Raw genomic sequence first — 24,997 nt, 5'->3', positions numbered from 1 at the left:
GTGCACCTACCTTCACTATACCAAGACGCTATAGCTACTAGTCAACCGTTGACCATCGAATTCAAGGAATCCAAGGCGAGAGCAGTGCTTTGGCGAGAAAAAAAGTCGTCTTTTGTCGCTTGGGCTTGGCCACCGGAGGCACTCGGAAGTCTTTGTTTTTTCGTTGGGCGGCATTTCTATCACCGGTTCTCCGGACTAACAACTGCTAGCTCCGAATCCCGTCACGCTGGGAAGCTAGGCACGCCAACGGAAAAACCTCGTTTATTGGACCCCATCAGCCACAAGTCGTGACTACGGTCAAAAGCGAGACGCCAAACCGTTACTTAGGACTGTGATGGCTTAACGACGTGGCCAGCGCCTCATAATTTCCCCTTCGTTTAAAGTGGTTAAGCGATTCGAACGCGGGTTCGTGGGGGCTTAGCACTTCATAGCACTATTGAAAGCCGACACGGCAATGGAGGTATAAGAAAGCGGAGTTAAATCTTTGGGCGTGTTCCTTATGAGCCCTGAGCGCGAGGGGGTTTCACGATGAGAAAATTAATTGTGTGTGCTCTTTTTTAGTACTTTGGTTCATGGAAAGCGCCTCAGAACTAAGTAGACATTTTGGTTAAAATTAGCCGAGCGGAAACTATCATATTGTGGTATATGCAATACAGGGAGATCAATGGTCGCAAAAGCAGGTACAGAAAACATAATTGCGAGTCATGACATCATCCATCAACAGTACTCTACCCAATTGTCCAAATCCATATTCTTGATGACAGTGGAGAAGTTGCCGGCACTGGCGGCATTGCAAGCCGACGACTTTTGGGAGGTGGTGACAGCTTGGTTGTTGTTGGTGTTATCGCCTTTGGGGTATTCGATGTGGAAGACTGGCTTGTTGGCGTCGGTGAAAGCCGCATAGGTGTCGCACTCTGTATACTGGGCACATTGCTCATTGACGGACCACTGCATATTGGCCAGGACGGAATCGATGATAGCGCCACCATTCTTGAGACCGATGGACAGGTTGCGGCTGTGTGCCTGGCCAGCGAGCCAATTCACGTAGTTGATCGCGTCATCCTCGGTCAACTTGAGACCGTTGGAGTTGTCATAGGCGTCAATGTTGTCGGGATCAACGCCATCGCAACCCTTGGTAACTGCCAAGTCCAGGCGGGTTTGCATGATCTTGCGCACATTGTCGGAGTTGGTGTCGACCCATTTCTCACCGGGCCAATCTGCGAGATTGTTGCCCAGGTCGGATGACTCGAAGTCACTGGCATCGGAGCGCCACTTCTCGTACGTTCCAGCAGAGAAGTAGCAGATGACCTTGCGACCGAGGCCCTGAAGCTTTGAGATCATCGACTTGTCGTTGTCGAAGAGGTCGATATCGTAGACTTCGGCGTCCACAGAGGTGTCGTTGAGAGCGTACAGAAGCTCGATCTGCCACTTAACACCCACGGCTGGCTGCCATTTCACCGTCGTGTTGCTGCTGGTCGTTCCGTTTCCACCGGTACCAGTGCCACCACTTCCACTGCCTTCGCCTTCACCTTCTCCGCTGCCTCCGTTGTTCAAGCCAACACCCAGGCCAACGCCGAGTCCAACACCGATCGCGACAATGATGAGGGCAACGATAGAGGCGACAAAGATCTTCTTTTTGGAGGTCCAGGCCGCCCAGCCAGTCGTTGTCGTCATCTTGTCCATGCTTGTATTATGGGGAAAGGAGCAGCAGTCAAGGTGGAATGAAGGTTGTGGATTTCTCGGAGGTTAATGAGATTCCGAGGCCAGTGTCAGCAGCCGACTGGCATAATCAATGAGGGGCCAAGTGTAAGACAGGAGGTAGATCACTGGAGAAAGTCGATGTATACCAAACAAATCAAGAAGCCTTGTGGGCGATAGGCATCTTTAAGCTCAAGAGAGCAAAAAAGAAGGGTCTTAGGGGAAGCGGGCCCAGACCGCAGGGCTTTGGGGCTGAGGTTGCGGCGATCCTAGAGAGCCAGTTGCAACTAAAACAAGAACCGCAATTGCAGGACCCTAGATGCTACCATGTGGAGGCTGACCTGATACCTTAGCTGCCTGTGATGCCAATTTAGGTACTTCAAAAGACTCCTGAATCAGGTGTGGAAGTGTGGTAGATGGCTACAAAGAAAGGGAAAAAGTCAAAGGGAAACTCGGGAGCCTAGGGATCAGCGCCAAGCTAACTGAGCCACATCTGCAGCTTTTTCTGGCAGAGCCAGTTAGCGACTACGACCAAATTCAAACAAACAGCAATGATCATCGGTGTCTTCTTGGGGGGGGGGGGGGGGAAGACAAATTTCGGCCAGTCGCGGACCGGGTAGGGCAGGAATTAAGGTGGTGGAACCAATGTTGATCTACCGAGGTTTATGAACCGATCGTGGCTGTCCATCAATTGGATGATCGATGATCAGGCAACACTTATGAGGATACGAAGCGCTTAAACTATCTATCGAACCAAGACATTTATTTAGATACTAAGTAAATTACAGCTGGAAGCGCTGTAGTATCATGTTAGAGCACAGTTCTCGAGAGAAAAGAGTCTTGGACCGGTCCAAACTTGGGGCAGTACAAGTGCACAGTGAACAGTGCACAACACACACTGCAATAAGTGAATAAGAGAACAAAGCAGAAAAAAAGAAAAGAAAAAAAAAAAAAAAAAAGCAAAAGACGGCGAGCCACGGTTGCAAACTTTGCTCAAGGCACTAAAATAAGAAGAGACACACCAACCACAAGAGCACCACCCCTGTTTGCCAAGACTATAGGGCCCGGTGCCGCCGATGCTGGCGGCGGGCGAGACCCATCACACCATCGAAAGGTCTGTATAGCCGATGAGGTCGAATTTAAGGAAGCCAACTTCCCCAAACCCGCCAGTGGTGGGGTTACACAGGAGAATGTGCAGTTGAGCAGTCACTTCTCAGCCAGCCTTTTCAGGGACAAACGGTACCCCCCGAGGACGCCCACCTTTAATTTGACAGGACAGCGTTAGGCCCGCCCCTGGTCCCTGGAAGAGGGATCAATCTGTGATCCTTGAATTTTGCTGAAGAATCAGAATGATTGCCATCGGCCGCCCCTCTTGCCGGGGAAATCTGGAACCCTACCAATGACCCGAGCCCCCCACGCTGCATGCGCTGGCAAGCGCCTGAGCCTGAGGGACTTCTAGTGTTCCAAGCTGGGTTCTCGATCCGGTGGGACCGCCGCTGTGGGTTGATTTTGTTGATCTAATGATTTAGCGTCCGATCGGTTCAGAATTTGCATCCTTAGTGAGAAGGCTATGACGACGCAATTGCTAGTGGAACTTGGCGAATTTTGCAAAACACCACAGGATAGTTGTAATATTACACCCGTACGGGACGGTTTCGAATATACTCTTAATACCGCCCGAAGTTCCCCACTATCCAGCCCGTCTTTCATCACGCTAATGTCATGAGTGCCTTGTTGATCAGTTCCATTAACAAGTTTACTGACAAAGACTAGGGTATAGTAATAGATCGCTTTCGGTCCTGACTCGCCGGACAAGAGCCCCGACCAGGAATCCCGGTCAATTAATGTATTCAAGAGCACTTACTCCATACTTCGTATACTTGTGCCAAACTGCTGTATCCAATTTTGGAAGTGGCTGAGTTAGATTGACTTTTTCCTTAGTCTATGACAGTTATGAGGCTCGAAGGATGATGGTCTTTGCTTTCTCGCTTGCTTTTGCCTCCTGCGAGATGCACCACATTTGCTCTCCACACACCCCCAACTTCCCCTGCACGTTCTCGGCCGTCTGGCCGTAAAAGGAGCAAAATGCAACTATGGAATAGTAGCTGAATTGGCAGTAAGAACTAAAATGCAACTAAAGGAAAAAATTGCCTCTCATAAGCCGTGCGCAACTGTGATCTTGTTCTAGATAACCCAATCGCCCGACTCTCCCATCCGTTATCCCCGAGCGCCACACCCGCTCCTTAAGGTGGCAGCTACTTGGCACGAGAAATAGTACGTTCTGGATACGAGACAAAAATGGGTATGTTGGGAGGTCTCGGGGATTGGAATAGCGTGCCAAGAACGACTATAGCAGCCTCATGGAGGACAATTCACTCACGCCATCCCCTTTCCATTCTAACGCGGATGAATTCTGTTCCCAACCCCATGTCCCCATGTCACGATGGTGAGCAGCTCGCCAAACTTCCCCCTTTGTAGAGTCTAGTACTTTCCCCTTTTGCCCTTCCCCCGCCCTGCACCCCTGCAGCATCATCGCGGGTCGGAGACTTCCAGCGCCCAGCCCTAGATATACTCTGGTGGCTGCGAATATATCCGAGTGCCAATGAAATTCGCACGAGATGCTTCTAATTCTCCCGAGGCGACTTTTCACTAGCCTCATTCAAGACGGTGGTCTCCATCTCGCGGCCGTCTTGCTGGTTTGAGCCGCGCGAGGCTGGGGGTGCATCGTCGATGTTCGTATCATCGCCCGCGTCCTCCCAGCCGACCATTCGCCTAGAAGCACGGCTTTTGTGTTGTACAATCACGAAAGGCCACGCCTTTAGGCACAAATTGTCAGAATGCTTCTATCCTTTGCGGCTGGCCATCGAAATCTCACGAGAGGAGGGGAAGGCCTTCGGCGTCGCCGTTAGTGGATGATGGGAAACGGCTCACGATGCTATAGACTACATCATGTCAACCCCAAACAGGCAATTCGGACCAAACTTCAAGATGTCAGATTGATGGCAACGAAGGAGACTCAAATTGAGTTTTTCTTCCCGTGTTGATCAATGACTCAATACTTTAATTAACTTGCTCACTATAAACATCAGAACTTAGTATAGATCAAGGTTGACCGTTTACCAAAACTCAAAAGGAATATCATGATCATAGATGCAATTGAGTTCCAGGAATCTGGGCAGCACAGACAAGCCAAGAAATGTCACACGTTCTACAACGTACAGAGAATATGCTTTGGACCTGCAGAGTCATACTCTGTCCCTGCTGACACCTGCTGACACCTGCTGACCAGACCGCCACTTCACCCACATTTAGGCCAGCCATCACACTTTATGATTTGCCTTGAGACTAAGCTTTGAAAACCTATGAGTGGCGCCTCGTATTCGCAAGTCATGCTGAGTGCATTTTAGCTGCAAGGAACTTTACTTTTTTAGGTGAGAAGGTTTTGAACACAAAAAGCATGCTTGAATTATATTACTTTCCACCAAAACTCAATGCCATTATAGACAGGTCTAGGACAAAGTCAATCACAAAATATAAAATAAGCTAAAAATAGATTTCAAATCAACATGGAACATTTTCGCGACGAGAACATGAGACCAAACTCAATCTTATCCACTCTTACAGAGTGATAGGAGAGGAGAGGGTGAAGGTGACGGGAGAACCGGACAGTTGGACCCAGACAGTGGTGGGGTCGCTGCCCAGCTGCTCAGTGGTGAAGCCCTGGGTGTTGGAGGGGGCAGTGGGGAAAGTCACAGGGATGGGCTCGCTGCAGGTGTTTCCAGTAGCGGAGACAGTGACAGCGGTGATCTTTCCATTGGCGGTGGTGTAGCTCAGCGAGTAGCCACAGGCATCACGGTTGTAGCGAGCCAGGAACTGAGCGGACATGTCGGCGTGCTTGAGAGTAACTATGGGCCACTCGACAAGGCGGACGAACTCCTGGACCTGAGTCTCAACCCAAGCCTGGAAGATGGAGTACTTGGCAGAGACGCCATTGATGGTGATAGCATCAACGTCGGCATTGCGCAGGTTGGCCTGGTGGAACATGTACGGGTCGTGGTAGAGACCGAACAGGTGGCGCATGGTATCGGCCTTCTCAGTAGCGAGCAGGTCATCGAAGGTGCCGCTACCGGCAGAGGTGGCAATCCACTCGTTCAGGGTGCAAGTAGGAGTATCACAGTTGTAATAGATACGAGTAGCCCAGCGAGGGTTGACCTGCATACCAGCGAAGCCATCAGTGGAGACAACGGTGAAGTAGGGCCACATAGCATTCTGGGTGTTGAGAAGGGCGGGACGGGTGTTGTCACCGACACAGTTCTTGATACCGTTGTCCCACCAGGCCTGAAGGGCATCGCCGTTGTGCAGACCGGTAATGGCAGGGGGAATGATACCGTTGGCAGTGAAGTGGGTAGCCTGATCGATACCATTCTGCTTGAGCCAGGCCTGGTTGAAGCTGATCTCCTTGTAGATATCGGAGTAGGTAGCGTTGTTCTGCTCCTCGTGGGTGAAGGTGTGAGAGATAGAGGCGAAGCTGTTCAGGTTGGCAGCGGTAGTCCACCAGATCAAGAGAGGATCGCGCTGAGTGCAGGCAGTGGTCCAGGTGTAGCTGGTGGGGGAGGTGGGCCACAAGTTGGTACCAGTACCCAGAGGCTTCTCGAACTCCAAGGCGGTGTCAGCAGGAGAGTCGTACTCAATGGCGCCGTCGTTGCAAGCAATGTAGCCAGCATCGGTGTTAGAACTGTTCTCAATGTTGCCATTTCCGTTGTGGCCAACTTCAGGGAAGTAGGTACTACCGGCGTTCATCTTGGCGTTGATAGTCTTGATCCAGTCACGGATGTTGTCCATATCTTCATTTCGAATACGGAAAGTGGTGCCATTGGGATAGTAGATGTCGGACTCCAGGAACATATCATCGATCTGAGTGTTCAGGTTGACACGACGATATCCGGCGTAGAGACCGCGAGTGATCCAAGTAATCCAAGCGTGCTGCAGGTAGTTGGAAGTTGCACTCCAGGTGGTGTCAAAGCCAATGAAGAAAGCCATCTGCTCACGGCCATCGAAGTTGTTGATGACTGCAGCAGTGGTGTCGGACGTGGTAACAGAGTTGGCAGCAAAGGAAGCAATCTGCTTAGTAGAGGTGGTGTTGCTGATGGTAGCCGGGTAGTGCCACAGGCCCTCAGTGCTCACACCAGCTCCAGTGCGCAGACCAGAGGTGGGGAAATCGCTAATATCGGTGAAGGAGATCTCTTGCTCAACACCAGTGTCGCAGCAACCACCTCCAACAGCGGTAGCACCGTAGTTGGGGCCGGGGTAAACATCATACTGAACCATACGGACACCATACGCAAGCTGGTAAGCGTACAGCTGATTCCACTGGTCAGTAGTCAGGGCACTCTGGTAGCCAGTCGCGCCATAGTCGTAGCTGACTTCGGATGCAACCACAATACCACCGAAGTTTCCTCCAGTGCTAGTGTTCAAGGCGGGAAGGGCAACACCCGCCTGAGGAACAACCAGAGTCGTGAAAGGAATACCGTAGGCATTCAGACCAGAAGAGGCAACGTTAGCGGACGCAGTGTCTCTAGCAATGATCAGGATATTGGCAGCAATGGTGGCATGGCTGACAGGAGTAGCAGAGGCACTCGCCGAGATTGAGACAGCGGTGGAAGACATAGTTGGTGAGATGACAGGAGTGCTCGAGGAGACAGGAGTGCTCGAGGAGACAGGAGTGCTCGAGGAGACAGGAGTGCTCGAGGAGACAGGAGTGCTCGAGGAGACAGGAGTGCTCGAGGAGACAGGAGTGCTCGAGGAGACAGGAGTGCTCGAGGAGACAGGAGTGCTCGAGGAGACAGGAGTGCTCGAGGAGACAGGAGTGCTCGAGGAGACAGGAGTACTCGAGGAGACAGGAGTGCTCGAGGAGACAGGAGTGCTCGAGGAGACAGGAGTGCTCGAGGAGACAGGAGTGCTCGATGCAGGAGAGGACGAAGCTTCAGAGCTAGCGGGGCTTGATGCAGGGGTAGATGAAGACCCGATAGGAGTCGAGGAACTTCCAGGACTCGAGGAGCTTGCAGGGCTGGAAGAACTGCCAGGAACGGAGGAACTTCCAATACTTGAAGAGCTTCCAGGGGCAGAAGAAGAGCTAGCGGGGCTCGAAGAAGCAACTGTGCTGGAAGAAGCAATGGGACTCGAAGTAGGGTTCGAGGTCGAGCTTCCACCTGCAGTGGCACTCGGAGAAGTGGTGGAGCTCACTGAAGTACTTCCAGGAGTGGAGCTTGGCGAGTTAACGGGTGAGCTCGAAGAAGAACTCGCTACCGAGGAACTCGGGGATGCACTAGACGCAGAGGTCGAGGTGGCAAAGGTCGAAGGGGTAGAGGTACTAGTAGGCGAAACAGTCTCAATAGAAGAAACAATGCCACTAGATCCGGAAGAAACAGGAGAAGATGAAGAAACAGTCACAGAAATTGAAGTAGTAGAGGAGGTGGTCAACGAGGGAATAGATGTAGTAGTGACCTCTGGCACACTCGTGGTAGTAGTATGCGCAGTGGTTGTATGGGCAGAGGTAGTTGGAATGGAAGTATGGTGAACAGTGGTAGTAGTAGTATGAGAAGAATGGGGAGGCTCCCAAGAAATAACTTGAGGCTTGTGGTCAGGCCAAACACCTGGACGAGAGTCGCAAGTTATAAGGCCGTAGAAGCAGCCTACTTTCAAGGCCCACACGGGAAGTTGCACCATGTTGGTAATATTAACCAGGGGTACAGATGCACAAACGAGAGAACAGAACGCACCATGCACGGAAAACGATTGACAGTTAAACTGGGGCGGGATGCAGAACGAAGGAACTTAGCTTGCATCTGACTTCAAGTATGACCCATCAGGCTCCTTATGTACCAAAGAAACACCGAGTCAGACTTGTCAAAACCTATCGGTTGATCTAACTGAGGCCACGGGCTTCTACGAAGGATAATCTCCACATACAAGTCATCTTACTCGGCACATTTCTATCAGGATTGCAGGTGGCGTGCTATGGTGTTGGCCATGAGATTGATAGGGCAGATCGAGATCTTTCCGAAGGAAATGTGGGATGTCGGTTCCGGGTCAAGCGGAACCTACCCATTGGGGGTGGTCTAGAGATGGCGAGAATGAGGATAGCAAATTTTTCCTGGTCATTCAATTGGCTATGTTACAAAGGGTCAAGGCATTCATGGTGCGAGGTGGGGATGGACCTGCAGAGTTCTGTGATATTCTCGCACTTGGGTGCATTTCGACCATGTGGAAAAAAAAGAAAACCAATAAGCCAAAAATTGCCCTAAAATAGGAAGTCCTGATGGAGAAAAATGAAAATGAAGTTATTTCCATCTGAGACATCGCAAAAGCCGAAGTCTATCTGGTAAAAACCCCCGAGCATAGCACCTCGGACTTTGTGACTATCCACAGGCTACCAATGCTCGGCACCGACAGTACAGTATACGGAGTAGTGTAGATGGGAAGGGCTTAGGGGCCTGCTTAGCCCCTGCCCACTTTGGGGCTCATGAGAAGAAAGGCGTATGGGACCTGGATCCAGCCCGCGCGGGGTTTTTGGATGCATCAACCAGGGTTCTAACAGGTCCAGATTTGAGAGTGGAGACGGCCAAGGGAAAGGGGAAAAGTCATGATGAGGTGGATCAGGATGGCAAAAAGTGCCTGGTATCGTACGGTATGTTCTGTTCGGTAAGTATACTCCTCGTATTCGCATATTGAAAATTACCTTCCAAAAACCGACCGCACCTTTCCAAATCGAGCACAATAACTCAACCTTGTACTAAGTTCGGCTTTTCTACCAGGTTACCAGCTAACACCGGCGCTAAGATTTATGTAGTGGTTAAAAAAATGTAAAAATCAATTCGCATAAAAAATGACAGATAGAAAAAAAAAAAAAAAAAAAAACGATGCCTCGTAGCGACAAAGATTCCACTATTCCTCTCCGAGCTCAGTGGATCGGTCGAGCCAGCACAGAAGCTGTCGTGGAGACACTCCTGGCCCGTGGCTCTCGCCATGCGTCAATTTGGGTTTAGAGAATGATGTAGGGACTCTTAGATCTGTTTCTAGGAAGAGAGGTAGACCAATGCCTTGACGAGATTCGGACGAGTCTGAAAAACTTGGGTGACAGAGCGAAAACTTGATTCACCGTATAGTTCGGCGTGGCTCAACATCGACTGATCTGCACAGACACCGGGCTCTGCAATACTACCACGGTACTGAATCGCATGGGAAGACTGGGGACCCATTGCCACTCACACACATGGCACCGGGGACATGCTAGCTGCAGCTCCACGGTCGACTCCACTGCGTGTCTCATCGTTCATCCTGGTGCATAACCTAGTGCCCTTTTGGGCGTGCATCAAACAGAACTTTTGGGTGGCTTGCTATTTTTGCCCATTGAGTCTGGATCCTTTTGCCTTACAATCCACCAAGGGTGTCACGGGCCATCTTTCTTTCTTCCTTTACGAGTCTCAAAGCGTCAAGAAAAAGCGAGCAGCAGATCTGCCCGTCTTTGCTGTCTCCTAGGTGGAGGCAAATTACAGGAGTCGTGTGTCGGTCTTGGCCGCCAACTGGGACTCGAACTTTAACGCTCAACTCCTTTACCTTTGACTATTCCAACCCCCCTCATATCATATCCCCCCATTGCTTCGGGTCTCACGGACTTTACCTCACCTTTTAGTCACTCGCTTCGAAAGACTCATGTCAGCAACCAAAGCCTGACTATGTTGTAAAAGCACACTGGGAAGACGAAATCGATGACCAACGGGCCTTATCTTGCCTAGGCACATTCATTCGTTTTGTCTATACATCTGACCATCGCCCTGTAGGGTTGCTGCTTTTCGCAGACCCCTCACGATGGCCGAAATTCTCTCCGTTCACCCCGTCAAGTGGGAGGGGATGAAAAACCACTGGTGGCAGTTTGTAAGTGTTCCATTGCTTTTCATTTGGAAACCAGAATGCTGATTAAATACAGTTCATGATTGGAGTATTGTTGGCGTGCATTACTATTGGAGTGGCAAACATTCTATGGTCTATCACCGTGAGAATCATTAGATACTATAAGGTGAGTTGGATTCGAAGGTTTGAAGTGTGAAAGGGTTACTACTGTTCGAGTCTTGCTAACACTTGTGCTTGTTCCTCAGTCACGACCATTACCAGACAAAGTTCCTTCGACTGTCTCCCAGCGTCTTCAAAGACTGGCGAACCGAGAACTCAATTTGGTTCATACTTCGACACATTCGCAAAAGCCCGCTTCATTTGGAGTATACCTGGGAAGCTTCAATCAGCGACCAACTGTATCCCAAGAAAGGTTGCTGGCCCAGTGGGATTTGTTGATTGTGGATCCATTCCAGGATGGCGTTGCGGAAGCAATTCTCAAGTGCAATCGCAGCCAAGTCCTGGGTAGGCTTGATCTCGCACAGATCCATTCTTCAAAGGAATCAGTCTTGAGCGCAATTGAAAAGATCGAAGGCATTCTCGCCAACAATTTCAATGATGGCGCATTTTCTGGAATCTTGTTCGCGAACTGGGAGCCCGTTTTTACCCCATCGGTCCAAGCAAAGCTCTTCGAGACGATCAGTGCACTTGGGCTGGCCGTTTATGTCGAAGTGCAACCACCCAATTTCTTGAAAAACCGAAAGGCCTTGCAAAATGGAGCTATTTCTGGACTCGTCGTCCGCAATGCTAGCATCATGCCAAACGGTGAAAAGCGCGACTACTTCCAGATGGAATCTCTGCAATCGACAATCAAGGCATTCGTCTCCGAGGCATGCATGAGAGACTTTGTGGTACTGGCCTGGGAGACTGTTAACAACGATGTTGCTTTGTCAAACGCCATCGTCCGGAGATCCATTCAATGGTGCAGCTTCTACAGTGCCATTTCTTGGATTGGCCCCGAGGCTTCTCTCAAGGATTCTGATCTGAACACCCCCATTACAGAGCCTCTTCCGGCTTTCGGCTGGCTGAAGGAAGCCGAGATCATGAAGACTCACGATACATGGCGCTCCAATCGTGAAATCTCAACATCTTCCGGCGTCCAAACTGGCTGGGATTCCCTTCGATCAATTTTCCCGGCTATCGACAACTTGCTTGATTCAGAGGAGAGTGAGACCAAGTCGCCAGAAAGCCCCGTCCTTCGCCTCCGAGATCCTCCAGAATGGGTTGCACAGGTCAAGTCACAGGGTAGCCCCTTGTCTGTCTCCATGTCAGGGCAAGAGTATACCAACATGGGATGCTTCCCTCTTGGATCAGACCCCACGCCAATGGCTTTCGCGGAGATTCTTCAATCTCAGCAACGTCTTAAATCCCTGGAACTTCTACACCCTGTGCCTGCAACCAAAGTTCAAAGCATTGGTCTTCTTCTCCGCAATTTTCACGAAAACCTGGGTCTAGCGAGCGACGATACGCACCTGTTATCTACAATCCTACACCTGTCCGATCTAGCTTCTGATGGTTCATTGAAAATCAACCTTGCTCTAGACTCTGGTCTCAGAAAGACCTCGGATTCCCGCTTCTGGGCTGTCTACGAGCAAGAAGACGAGAAGTTCGAGATCTTTGTTTCCAAAAATGCCCAGGGTCTGGCAGGGACCGTCTTACACACGTTCCTTTCTGCAAAGGGATTCTCCCGACATGTCTGCTGTGAAATGGAAGTAGCGCTGGCAAGCTGGTCTGAGGATTTGGCTCCAAACACCGAACTTCCCCGCCGATTCGTTCAGGATATTGACGCTCTCAGCCCTGAGGAGCGACTGCTGCTTCTGCAGCATCTGTCACTCACCGATTCTCACAGCGAGTTGTCGGAAAATATCTGCGCTTATATTCGCCAGCAGCTTGTGGACGCACCCTCATTTGCTCAATTGAAAGAACTCAACACTGTCGGGTATCTCGAAGGCTCCACAAGTCCCGAAGAACTGATCCGATCGCGACTCAGTTGGTACGGGGAGCAGGGTTGTTCTTATCCTTCGCTCTCGGCGTCTCTTGATTTATTCCACCAGGTCGATCAGGTGTTTACGCGAGTACTGAAGCAGCACCTTGAAGAAGATCTGGCAATTATCACTGCTGGTCTTTGTGATCTGGTGAAAGAAGGTCAAGTCGATGCCTATGCAGATATGCTGGCCCTCTCGCTTTTCTGCGCTGCGAGGAAAGATGCCTTCGATGAAATCTATGCCGAGGTCACCGACAGGAATCCCTTGTTCAACCAGCACTCCGACCAAGCCGCCGCATTCGCAGAGTCCTTCGCTTTGGGCTCACGGTGTGAGGCATACTTTGGTGTCAACCCCAGCGTGTTTGGAAAACTTCTATCTGATCGGTTCCGAGCCTATTACTCCAAGAATCAACCTCCAAACTGGATTAATGGCGCTCCACAATTGGCCACCGCCTATGCTGGTGCTCAGATAGATGTGAATCCTGACGACAAGGCTAAGGCCATGCGGCCATATCAGCGATTTACGTTCTTGAGCGTCTTCGCTATTCCAGCCCTGATTGATATTATTCTTCTCACCATCATCGGACGAGGACTGTATCTTTCTGCCTACATGACGCATCAAGAGCAAGATAGTGCGACAATGGCTTTGATGATTTCTTTGCTGCTTTCTGGTGCTATCGGCACATGGATCGCATGCGGTGGACCATACTACCTCATCTCCATGGCTTTTGCTGCAGCCAACATGTTCGTCTTGATTCGTCTGCTTGCAGGCATTGCGTTCACAGTCGCCGGAGGCTTGATTGGTTTTATCGCTATCTCCAGTGTCAGAGGCCCTCGAGCGGGTATTATTTTCTATCTTTACCTCATTGCCCTGACTATCTACTTTTCTACCTTTGCTTCCCTCGCAAGCTTCAGCTACCCCGGTTCCACATTCCTGTCGGGCCGCAAGGCGATTATTCTCTGCATTCCGATTCTCTCTTTGTCGCCTATCATCACTACTTTCGCTGGAAATGATTCGGCCATTTACTTGGCTGTCATCTATCTCTTCATCGGTGTTTTGCTCCTCAGCCTGCGGTCTACGACTGCCAAGTGGGTGACATGGTATCAGTCTATTCGACGCACCGATGATACCGAGATCCGCAAGTGGTACATTTCCGTCCATGGAAACGACAATGAGAAAGTCTTCGGCACAATGAGTGATCCTGCTGCTCTCAAGCTGGCACGGGAGGCTCTTTTGAGCGATATCATGGCTGAAAAGTCTCGTGGAATTTTCTCTAGGGCAACCACCGATCAGATGGTCAAGGAACTCGCTCGAGACTGGGATTCTACCAACTTCCTTTTGGACTGGTACTGTCGCTATGCAGATGTCCCACGACCAATTCCGTTCAGCTCTGGCTGGAACATCCAGACCAAGGTCGCGCTTGATGTTTTGCGCAGCTCGCAAAAAGGCCTCCGTCTACACAATGCTTTCGTTCATTGGCGTGAATCAAGCAAGGAGATTGGTTGTGGTATCTTGTACTTTATCATTGCCCTGCTCGACAAATGGGTGCAACTGCTGAGTGGTGACCGTCTCCTTGGACTTACATCTTCTTTGACTGATGCGAACCGCATGGCTGTCGGTTTTGCACTCGCTTATTATCTTATTGGCGCCGTACTTATCGACACCAAGGCCCAGGAGCTCCACGATGCGATCGGTGATAATACTCCAGCCGCTGTTAAGTCGGCCAAGGACATTCGTCTTTCGCAGAAGAAGAACATTCAATTCCGTCGAAAGGTCTATTGGCGAACCCTGTTCCGGTTTTTGCTGTGGCATGTCTGGAGTCTTGCCCTCTCGACCGCTCTCATCTGGACATTCCAGTCATCGATTGAAGCTATGATCGTCTTCTTCTCTTACGTGCTTGCCTACAGCGGTCTCATCTGGTACCAATACACCAAGATCTTCACGGGGCCTCATGCCTTGAAGCCTCTCTTGATTGGTATCCTTGTCGGTCTGCCCATTGGAATCGCCCTCAAGGTCAGCTTCCCTAGCTTCCTGTACTCTCAGACGATTGGTCTTGGAGTGGCCACTTGGATCGTTGCCATTCTGTCCCTTTTCAATGCGAAAATGGGCATGCCTCACAAGGTCGATTCTCCCGTTGAATTGGGAAGAACTTTCCATGCCTTCACTACGCCGTGGTCAGACCCCGAATGGTCTCAGCAAGAACTTCAGAGCTACTTTGAGAACATCTCGCTCCTCCCAGCCGATTCCCGCTTCAAGCTTGACCCCGCCGTCCACCCAGGCATTGAGATCAAGAACGTCATGCTTTCTCGCCGGCAAGAACTTCGAATCGAAGAGGCCTTCCCCAACTCCAAGGAGATCATTGATCAAGCTCTTGCATCTTGGGAGAATGGTGATATCTGTCTCGAGCTTGTGCCACACGGCTCGATGGGACCCGGTATTCGCGCTTTGAGCTGCACCACGGGCAATCAGCTGAAGGTGGCGATTAGTGTGAGAGGCTTGCACGATGAGCGACTTGACATCAGTGCCAATTGTCAGATCATTGCGGAGACTCTGGTCCACTCTGTCGCTGAGATGGTCATGGGTGTTCCTCACGAGTATGCGGCTCTGGCTGAAGCGATTGTCTCAGGTGGAGTTACTCACACCATGGCCCGGCTACTGCGCGAGGAGGCCAACACTTCTCTGGTTGTGCAGTGGGCCAAGAAAGAACTTCTCCGTCAATTGTGCCTCGGGTTCGAAGCAGACATTCACTGGGACAAGCTGCCTGCGGAAGTACGCAATGTCCTTCTGAGCCGCTGCGTCGGACAGCCGTGTAGCCTCTCGGACAGCCAACGCCAATGGCTTCAACAAAGCCTTTGCCAGTTTGACACCAAAGATCTTGACACTCACGTTGCGAGATGCAATCTTGGAGCAGCTATGGCTATCAGTATCCTTGACTATTCTCATTATGGAACAGGCGAGGCCGCTATTCCCAAGGAGCCCGAGACTGCCGAATTCATCTCCTACGTCCCTCGAAAATTGCCTTTGCCCTTGACTTTGTTGAGATCTCCCTTTAGCTACGTCTATCACAAGCTGGGATCCATTGTCAAGTTCATCTTCATTGCTCTTGTCGCTGATCCTGAATTCCAAAGAGAGTTCGATCACGTCTCCAAGACACTGCCGACGGTGGTTCGCGTTCCAAGTGTGTTCCTACTCAACATGGTCTGGATCTACGCCAAGATTGTACAAGACGTGGGACTGTCTTTCTTCCTCTTCCATGGCCGCAAGAACGTCAAGCGACTTTGGGAGGAGACCAAGGGAATGACCATTCACATCAAGAAGAGCCGAGTCATCATTCAAGGACTCGACGGAACGTTCACGGCTTTCAGGCACCAGGAAACAGATGGAGGCTTTAAGGTCTACCAGTACTCCGGCGAGCACAAGACCGAGCCCAAGGACAAGGAAGCCAGGACCCTCAAATATGTCAGCAGCTATTCAAGCGAGATGCTGCTTCTCATCAAACAAGAGTTTAGGGACGGCAAACTGGTCAATGAATACCACTATGACTATCAAGCACCGGTGAAGAAGGGTCTCAAGCTGAGCAAGTCATCGCATCCACGCATGCCACTCGGACGACGCTGCGTCCAGGGCGAGAACCACCTTCAAAGCATTCAGTACAACTCCAAGGGTCTTGTCGACAAGGGTTCGTACATGAAGGATGGTAACCTTATCCGCTTCCAGTATCACTATCGCAAGAACCCACGCTTTGGAGATGAACTGCTTCGCGCTGAGTTCTCGTTGTCCCACATCACTTGTAATGTCTCCTGGTGTGCACCTCCCCGCCGTCATCGTGACAAGGAACATCGTTGGATCCCGCATACCAAGGTCACCGAGGCTACCTTTGTCCAACAGGCAAATGGTGATGTGTACGAGAGTCGCTGGCTCTATGACCACAAATTCCACCCGACCATCTTCACCACCATCAACGGAATGAAGGTCCAAACGCCACCTATGATCGAACACGATTACCTGGGAGTTCTTGCTAAGCCGAACTATACCAGCTTCGTGCACGACAATCCCTTCTTCTACGTCGACAGCCTTCGTTCGAATTTTGTCACTCGTCTGCTCGGACTGAACAAGAAGCGCTTCGCCGTGTCGACGTCTCGTTCTCGCTCTTTGATGTGGAAGGCTTGGAAAGATCGAAATGATCTCGACGGCATCATTGTTCGCTGGATGGATGACCGCATCCTCCGCAAGGACGAGGTTCTTTCTCCTTACTGGCGCAGTCGTGATTGGGGAAATCTCAGAGCCGCAAGAAAGTACATGGAGCTTCGTGCCGATGCAGTCATGGCCAGCGCAGACTTGGACAACAACATCTCCAGCTGGACACCCCTCGCCGTCAAGATCAGTGATTTCTTCAACTTCGGTCCCGGAGGTGATGCAGTCGTCACTACACGTTCCAAGGAAGTCAGCTCCGATACTGATAAGAACCTCCACGTCATGGCTGCAGATAACGGTACCTGGCCCAATGAGGGTGGTGGTGTCTCTGCCTGTCGACGAGACATGATCAACTCCCTGCGTACCATCAAGTGGCATATGATTTGCGAGTCCGCGAACGACTTTGGTATCCCCAAGCACCAGACGGAGAGGAACATTCAGTCCCTGAAGGTCATTCCCCTCTGGGGCTTGGACTTCTTGACACCCACCCACGGCCTGTTCAGCAACAAGCTCGATTCTGAGGTTGACAATGTCACGTCGGCAAGCGAGTTCGACATCAAGATGAACTTCATTCCTATTCTCACGGCGCTGGTCAAGGGTGCTCGAGCTGTTGATCTCTCCAAGGCAGATATTCACCAGGCAACTCGAGCTCTGGTAAACCTCAACACGTACTTCCAGGAATCTCGTCACTGGTCGCAAGTCTGGAACAGCGAGATGGTCAAGCAGAGCTGGCGGGATCTGTGGCTCACTCAAGAAATGCCTAACACTATCCCATCGTCCCAATGGTTTGATACTGAGCTTCCCACCTTGTCAACTCTCGACGTTGCTCTGGAGCTGTGGTACCGCTATCTCTTCATCTTCTCTATCCCTGTGCCAGACAAGATCCCGAATGTCTTCCAGGCATCCCACCACAGTGTCAGTGCCTCTTACGGTGTCGTATGTAAGATCAAGCGCAACTGCACCTTGCAAATCTGGGATCATGCCATCAGTTGGCGCGAGACCAATCTCTGTCTCTCTTCTGCCCTGTGCAAGCTCTCGCCATTTGTGCGGAATGCCCTCCTGGGATTAATGCGAATCACCTCCGTCCTGACTCTCCACCATGCGGATATCATTCTTCCGTGTGCGGACTTCTTCAACCCAGGCTGGGAAGTTGAAATCGGCACTTGCCAGGGAACGATTGAGCACCGCAACACGTTCCGTCGAAAGGTCGACCCTGTCGTCAATGGTATCACCGACATGCAAAAGTTTGCCCCCGTGAAGGAAATCAAGTCTGAGCGCCCAACTGTGACCATGCTTTCTCACGTGTGGTATGCCAAGGACATCAAGACTGCACTGCTGGCTGCCGACATCATCATCAATCAATGGAAGTTCGATGACTACCATCTTGACATCTACGGTGCCATCGACAAGGCTCCCACATACTCCACCGAGTGTCAGGAAATCATCGCTTCCAAGGGTCTCCGCGGCAGAGTCACATTGCGAGGAACGGCCGATCCCATGAAGGTCCTCGAAAACACCTGGCTCTTCCTGAACTCCTCTCTGTCCGAAGGTCTTCCTCTCGCTTTGGGTGAAGCAGCTCTCACCGGAGCACCCGTCGTCTGTACAGACGTCGGCGCTTCGCTTCGTGTGCTGAGTGACCCAGATGACTTCTCACGCTTCAGCGCCGTCGTCGCACCCAATGATGCCCAAGCCCTCGCAAAGGCCCAAATTTCCATGCTAGCCATGCTCGGAGAATGGAGCCAATACAGCGATGACCATGAGCCAGCACCGGTTCTCACCTCATCGCCAACCCCCGAGGAGGTGGACCTCATCACTTGCCGCATGTATGCAAAGAGCGAGCAGCGACGCAAGCTGGGCATGATGACTCGCAAGATCGTCCAAAAGTCCTTCAGCGGTGACCGATACCTCCGAGAACACGAGCAGATGCTCTGGATCGGAAAATCAGCCAAGCTGATGGCCAGCCGCGCCGCAGGTGACCCAGTTGAGCCCACGGACATTGCAGCAGCCGTCGAGCGCACCGCGACAGTGGACGAGGAAATCATCACGATCCCACCAAGCGCAGTCTACTCCTGGCGTTCATCAGCAGCCTCAAACATGTCCACCGTCTACAGCTCCGTCTCCAACTTCCCACTGCGAGACCGCCGCGATCGCGCCGTCTCGAGCATTTCCGCCCTCAGCCTCAGCAATCTCTCCACCGACACCGAATCCTACGCTCGTCTCCCCGTCTTCGCACCCCGCCACTCTATGCTCTCCACCGGAGGTTCTCCTGGCAGTCGTTCCCCTGGCCTTGTACCCCCGCAAAACTTCCGTGTCTCTCTAGGAGGACAGCGCCGGCCGCAATCGTATGCTCGCTCCATCTCGACCGCTGGTCGGGAACAGGTGCGTGGTCTGCATCGGGAAGATCTCATGCAGTATCGCAACTCGGATGTCAGCACGATCATGCGAGAGGACTTTTTGCGGTCTGGTCAAGTCTTCAGCCATTAGGCATTGCATATACGTACTCTCTACCCCATTTCCTATTGTTCATATCATCTATATCTTTGTCATCTATGTGTTTGCGAAAAAGCATCGTCTTTGAGCCCCTGTCTATATACCAGTTTGATTTGCGTTCTGCGTTTGCATAACATAATCATTCGCATACGAGCGTCTCTAGTCATAATTGAACATACTCATATTTTGAGAACCCAAGTTTCCATTGTATATGTAGAATAATTGACTGTATAAAATATATGCTGACCCGGAATGACGCCTCCCAACACTAGGGGGAAAGAGGGGGAAAGAGGGGGAAAGAATAAACAAGAATCATGATGTAAAGGATAGTCTACTGGCTACAAAGCGCTTGGCCAGCTTCCAGGACGACTCAATAGGCTTGGGGTTGGCAATGCGGTGCCACTCACCATTGAACGCATTGATGAGCCAGCTCGACAAGCCTGAAGTGGAATGTTAGTCTATTGTCTTTTGCATAAAACACATTCGGTTCAAACTTACGTTCATAGACGATGGTGTGTGCATTGTGGAAGTAGATGCTGTGATCTGAATCTGGGTACATCACCATGTCCCAGTTGTCAATGTTTTGCAAGTTCAGTTTGTCGAGCAATGTGAGAGTATTCTGGTAGTGGACGTTGTCGTCGGCCACACCATGCATGATGAGGAATCGAGTATTTTCGCCCATTGCTGCGACGTCGCTGATTGTTGAATTGTCGTAGCCAGCGGGGTTATTCTGGGGTCGATGCATATAACGCTCGGTGTAAATGGAGTCTGTTAGACATTGAGATGGTTAGTCAATCCACCGTTGGTGATCTGCAAGCGAGGAACTGCGTCAAAAGGAACTTACCGTAGAATCTCCAGTCTGTCACCGGTGCGACGGCCATACCATACTGGAACGTCTGTCCCGCATCCTGTTCAAGGACCTTCAGGGTCATGAAACCACCAAAGCTCCAGCCCCAAATAGCCAACCGGCTTTCGTCGACATAGGGTTTGTCGGCCCATATCTTGGCTGTTTCGATTTGATCACGCGCTTCATAGTAACCCAGGTTGTCGCGAACGATGCACCGAGCCTCGCGACCGATAAAGCCGGTTCCACGACCATCCACCGTGACAACGATATACCCCAAGCTGGAGGCAACGTAGGATTGGAAGTCTACTGCGAACTTGCGGTCGACCGTTTGGGAACCAGGTCCGCCATATAAATGGAAGAGTACTGGGTACTTCTTCTTCGGGTTGAAGTGCGGAGGTCGCCGTTCAACCACCTGAAGTTCGAACCCATCAATAGTCACCGTACTATATACCTCTGCAGGAAGCGCAAAGTCTTCAACTTTCTGGGCGAGTTGTTTATTCTCCTCGATGATAATCTCCTTCTTCATCGTGCTGTCTTGGGTACTGACCACAGCTTGCCAGGGAACTGCGGGTCCTTTGTAACTCAGGAGCGCGTATCCTGCACCGTCCGAGAACGACACGCCGTAGTAGCCCGGCTTCGAAGTGTCAGTCAATGCGCGAAGATCAGAGCCATCAAGTTTGACCTGATACACATGGCGTTGTGTTGGACCCTCCTTGGTAGCGACGAAGTAGACCAAATTCTTTTTCAAGTCAACTGAGGTGGGCGCCTGGACGACTTCCCACTTTCCTGAAGTGAGCATCACAGGCTCGGCGCTATCCAGTGGAGAGAAGTACGCAAGATGATCGTAACCTTCATGTATCACGGTATCAATATAGCCGGCCTCCGGTCGGCCATTGTTGGGATCGGCCGGAATGATCCACGTCGACTGAGAGGGTTCGACCCAGCCACCATCCAAAGCAGCAATGTCGGTCGAGCGAACGAGCTTGGCGGTTCGAGATTTAGCATCAACCAAGAATATCTTGACGATGTCGCTTTCACGGTTTGTCTCGCGGATCAGAACCTTGCCCTCGGGAGCCCAGACGACTTCAATAATGATTCGATCGTCATCCTCAAAGTCTTCCGGCATCTCGATGGAGAAAAGTTCATGCTTCTCCACGTCATAAAAACGAAGATTGACAATGGGATTGGGGGTGCCGGCCTTGGGATACTTGATCTGCCGCACCTCGGGGTAGTTCTCCAGCCCAGCCGGGGCTTCCGTACCAGAAGGTCGGTGGAGGAAGTACTGAACAGGATACTCGGGGACGTCGGTTTCGTTGGTCCGCAGCATCGCAAGGTACTTGCCATCCAACGACCACCAAGTGGCCCCGTTGCCAGAGAGAACCTCCTCTTCGTACACCCAGTCCGGAACGCCATTGAATACCTCCTTGCCACCATCCGTGGTGACGGGAATGGCCTTGGACGAAGACAATTGGCGCAGGTAAACATTGTTCTCCCAAACAAATACGACAGCATCAGACTCGGGCGACCACCAAGCCAACTGAATGCGACCGGTATGATTATCCGGGTCCAACGCCTCGGCTGTCTGGGTTGCGACATCAAAGATCCAATAATTGCCATAATACGAATGCCGCCAGTTCGACGCATAATCAGAAAGCACCAAAACTTTCTCGTGATTGGGGCTCACCCAGATCTTGGACGCCATGACGAACTGGGTGCCAACCCAGAAATGCGACTTTTGCATCAAGACTTTAGCAGCAGAGCCACCCGATCCGGCCTTGCGACTGCGAATATCTTCAATACGCAGGTATCCGTCTCCGTGCTCGCCTTGCTCGATCAACAGCCCATCTTCGCCATTAGAGCCAGCGGTCCACGCAATCGCATGAGACTGCGGCAACCAATGGCCCGTCAGCACCTGTTCGAGTGTCACCGGCTTTCCATAGCTGGTACTGCCGGTTGCAGAGTCCGGCTCATGCACTTCGACCGTGGAGGGGGAGGAAATCGCCGCTGCATTGGACCGCCCCTGTACGAGGAAGAAGACGAATGCAACGATCCAGCCACTGGCCATGACCACGCATATAAGCAGACCGAACAGCCACCAGCGACGGCCGGACGAAGACTTGGTCTTCCTGGATGGGAGGAATGGCTCGTCCAGCCCAGGTTCTGTCCCATCTTCTAAGTCTCGGTATCGTTGTCCTGCCCCCTCTCCATCTACCCCGGCCGAGAACTCGCCCTTGTGAGCATCGAGGAAGGCTGCGGATGCGACCGAGAGGCCCGAATCGGAGGATGTGTTCGATGCCACGGAGGCCGACCGCTGTCGAGTTAGCGGAACAGCCTCGGGGACCCCTTCATCGTCGAGCTTCCCCATGATCGTGAGTTATTTCGAATGTCTCACGGGCAAGCTGGCTGAGGTACCGATCGGGGGACGATCTTATCGGCGGAACTGTGGAGCCGAGGAATACAGTAAATGGGCCAATGGGACCAATACTGTCAACAAGCTATCGACAATAGCGCATACAACACAAATTTGTGAGATTATACTAAAATGATTGAATTCAGGCCAAGTATAACAGAACGATTGAGGGAAATGCTGAACTACATTTCCTTCCCTCTCCTGTATCGCATCCCTCAGCGGGCGGAGGCAACAACTTTGCGTCAAACAAAGCAGCTATTGAGTCCCCAAACGGGAAGTTATCTCTATTCAAACCCATTTCCGGCCTAGCAGTGGCACTTTTCTTTCATCCATAGGAAGTTGCTTCAAGCCAAGCGGCCCAAAATTCTCTCAAAACAGCAAGTAGGAACTAGTGCTACGCTTGAGGAATGCTTTTTTGACGAAGCCTACATCACTACTCCGCACCCAAAGCTACAGTTTGGAGGTAAGCACGCACCTCGAAGAGAGATCCATTTAATCGCAAAGTGGATTCCCTCCTGACAAATGTGACGATTAAAAGAATCCCGAGTCTCTATCGTTGTCAGGGTCTCGGGTCTGGTTTTCTGGGTATCCTACTGTGTAAGGCAAACCTCACCAAATATATACATCAGGCTATTGAGTGTTACCAGACTCAAAGTGCTGGCCATACCTGCTACCAGCAAGCTTGGAACCTTCTTAAATCACATATATACTTCGTAAAAATACATGTTTTATCATCAGATATCCACTGCTTCTCTGATCCATTGGGTTATGTCCTGCCATTCAGGTGGAACTTTCCCCTCAAGCGGTTGCAAAATACCGAGGACCAGCCTCCTTCCCGAGCCCCTTGCAAACCATTTTCTTGACATTAAATGCATGCCCAACCCGTGAAACAAGAGCATGATACGAGCCATCCAGTCGCCTTGTTTGACCAAGTCCAGGAAAGGATCGCCAATCTCAATAGGCCACGATATGCTATCCTCGGTCGGCCAGCCTTCAGTGGCCTTGAGCAGTAAATCATGAGTACTTCGGTAGATCTCTTGATGGGGATTTTGAAGCTTGTCGATAGTAATGCGTAATGAATGGAGTTTCTCCAAGGTTTTCCTGCCCCGATCAACAATGTCAGTCTTCGTAGCACATAAGACTATAGCTGCTGAACACTCACTTGTGTAGCTCAACCATTTTCGGATCCTCACTATCATATCTATGGTTAGATTACAGGCCATGAAAGAGAAAAGAGAATATGGGGTTGAATACCTGTCTTTAGATACCGGTGATTTCTTATCACGCCGCACCCAAGGATCGATGGATGTCCTCTCTTCGCCGTGATATATTTGCAAGAATAGAAATGCAGTCCCGCTTAAGAACGATCGCATGGTCAAAATCTCTTCCAACGGCTCAACTGGATTCCCATCACCATAGATGCCGGGATATGCAGTCACGAAAATCAGATTGAATATGGAGCAGCTAAACAACGCCTCATAATTCTGCTTGATAGTCGCCAAATGTCGACTCAACCCGGCTATCGCTGAATTCTGGTAAGTCAGAGCAGTCTCAAGCCAATGAGACGAGCGACCAGGCTCCAAAGAAGCCAAATGAAGCGCAGCAACCGCTAAAGTTCCATCCATAACGTAGTCATGACTGGTCGCAATCCGGGGAAGCACCGACTGCCAGAATTCCCGGTCAATGTCATCTTTGACAAAACTGAGACTGGTCACCGTAAACGCATGGTGAAAGAGCCTCATCTCCTCGAGTCTCGGGAGACGCGAGACCGTAGGAGGACTCGATGTGCCGGATGTAGATTGCGCTTTCCCTTCTTCCGGGATATCTACAGCAGGCTTTCGCCTGGGCAGAGGAGTTACATAGGTGCATGTTAGCTCCCGCTTCACACAGAGACTGCAAGTTGGTCGTTGTTCATCACACTATCCGACTCTGTTAGCTATCGTCGTGGTCATACTTCTACAGTAGATTGGTTCGGCTACTGGGCCGAGGGTCTGAGCCACAACTGTGAACTGTGGCGGCCATTAGTTTTGCTGACCTTGACGTGTCGTTCTTTGCATTGAACGCATCCTTTTCTGGATTTAGTGTGACAACGACGGGGCATTTTGATAGATGACCTGATGAGATGCCCCCATTATGCAGAGGTGGAGAATATGTGTCAGCTATCGACACAGCCTTCCACGAGATTCAAATCAGCTTTTTGGTCGGATCCGACGGCCCCTGAAGCTGACTCAGCCAGGCATCCATGGATGAGCTGGATGTTAATACGACAAGCTAACTAGCCTTCTGTGTATAGAATTATGGAATCTACTTTAGGAAAGCTTGCTAAAGCTTAGAGATTATCATTGTCCATAGCAGATATCGACAATCGTGAGATAGGTTATAGAGACAGCCATCTCGCAACTCTCAATTGAAAGTATAGACTGG

The 24,997-nt window shown here is 51.0% G+C and overlaps 5 protein-coding genes across 5 annotated transcripts; 1 reads left to right on the top strand and 4 right to left on the bottom strand.

Moving 5' to 3' along the window:
- Positions 1–717: 717 nt before the first annotated feature.
- N7496_005108 (endo alpha-1,4 polygalactosaminidase) lies at positions 718–1,683 on the bottom strand (the record flags this gene model as incomplete). The annotated part of the gene is made up of 1 exon (XM_056698037.1): positions 718–1,683. The coding sequence occupies one exon, from the start codon at positions 1,681–1,683 to the stop codon at positions 718–720; it is 966 nt and encodes a 321-aa protein (XP_056556562.1).
- Positions 1,684–4,322: 2,639 nt separating this feature from the next.
- On the bottom strand, positions 4,323–8,424 carry agd3 (putative extracellular serine-rich protein; the record flags this gene model as incomplete). Its single annotated transcript, XM_056698036.1, has 3 exons — positions 4,323–4,470; positions 5,321–8,068; positions 8,408–8,424. 3 exons carry the CDS (start codon positions 8,422–8,424, stop codon positions 4,323–4,325), a joined length of 2,913 nt encoding a protein of 970 aa, XP_056556561.1.
- A 2,142-nt stretch (positions 8,425–10,566) lies between these two features.
- Positions 10,567–19,310, top strand: gtb3 (glycosyltransferase family 4 protein; the record flags this gene model as incomplete). The annotated part of the gene is made up of 3 exons (XM_056698035.1): positions 10,567–10,632; positions 10,685–10,774; positions 10,854–19,310. The coding sequence occupies 3 exons, from the start codon at positions 10,567–10,569 to the stop codon at positions 19,308–19,310; spliced, it is 8,613 nt and encodes a 2,870-aa protein (XP_056556560.1).
- Positions 19,311–19,628: 318 nt separating this feature from the next.
- On the bottom strand, positions 19,629–22,528 carry dapB (dipeptidyl aminopeptidase dapB; the record flags this gene model as incomplete). The annotated part of the gene is made up of 3 exons (XM_056698034.1): positions 19,629–19,756; positions 19,815–20,084; positions 20,161–22,528. The coding sequence occupies 3 exons, from the start codon at positions 22,526–22,528 to the stop codon at positions 19,629–19,631; spliced, it is 2,766 nt and encodes a 921-aa protein (XP_056556559.1).
- A 779-nt stretch (positions 22,529–23,307) lies between these two features.
- On the bottom strand, positions 23,308–24,674 carry N7496_005104 (Zn(II)2Cys6 transcription factor domain-containing protein; the record flags this gene model as incomplete). Its single annotated transcript, XM_056698033.1, has 4 exons — positions 23,308–23,674; positions 23,736–23,774; positions 23,828–24,492; positions 24,609–24,674. The coding sequence occupies 4 exons, from the start codon at positions 24,672–24,674 to the stop codon at positions 23,308–23,310; spliced, it is 1,137 nt and encodes a 378-aa protein (XP_056556558.1).
- Between the last annotated feature and the right edge of the window lie 323 nt (positions 24,675–24,997).

This window comes from Penicillium cataractarum (assembly GCF_028827025.1).
Source record: "Penicillium cataractarum strain IBT 29864 chromosome Unknown utg000004l, whole genome shotgun sequence".
Classification (NCBI taxonomy): Eukaryota; Fungi; Ascomycota; class Eurotiomycetes; order Eurotiales; family Aspergillaceae; genus Penicillium; species Penicillium cataractarum.
The sequence above is the reverse complement of the archived record's forward strand: the minus strand, read 5'-3'. Positions and strand labels throughout refer to the sequence as shown.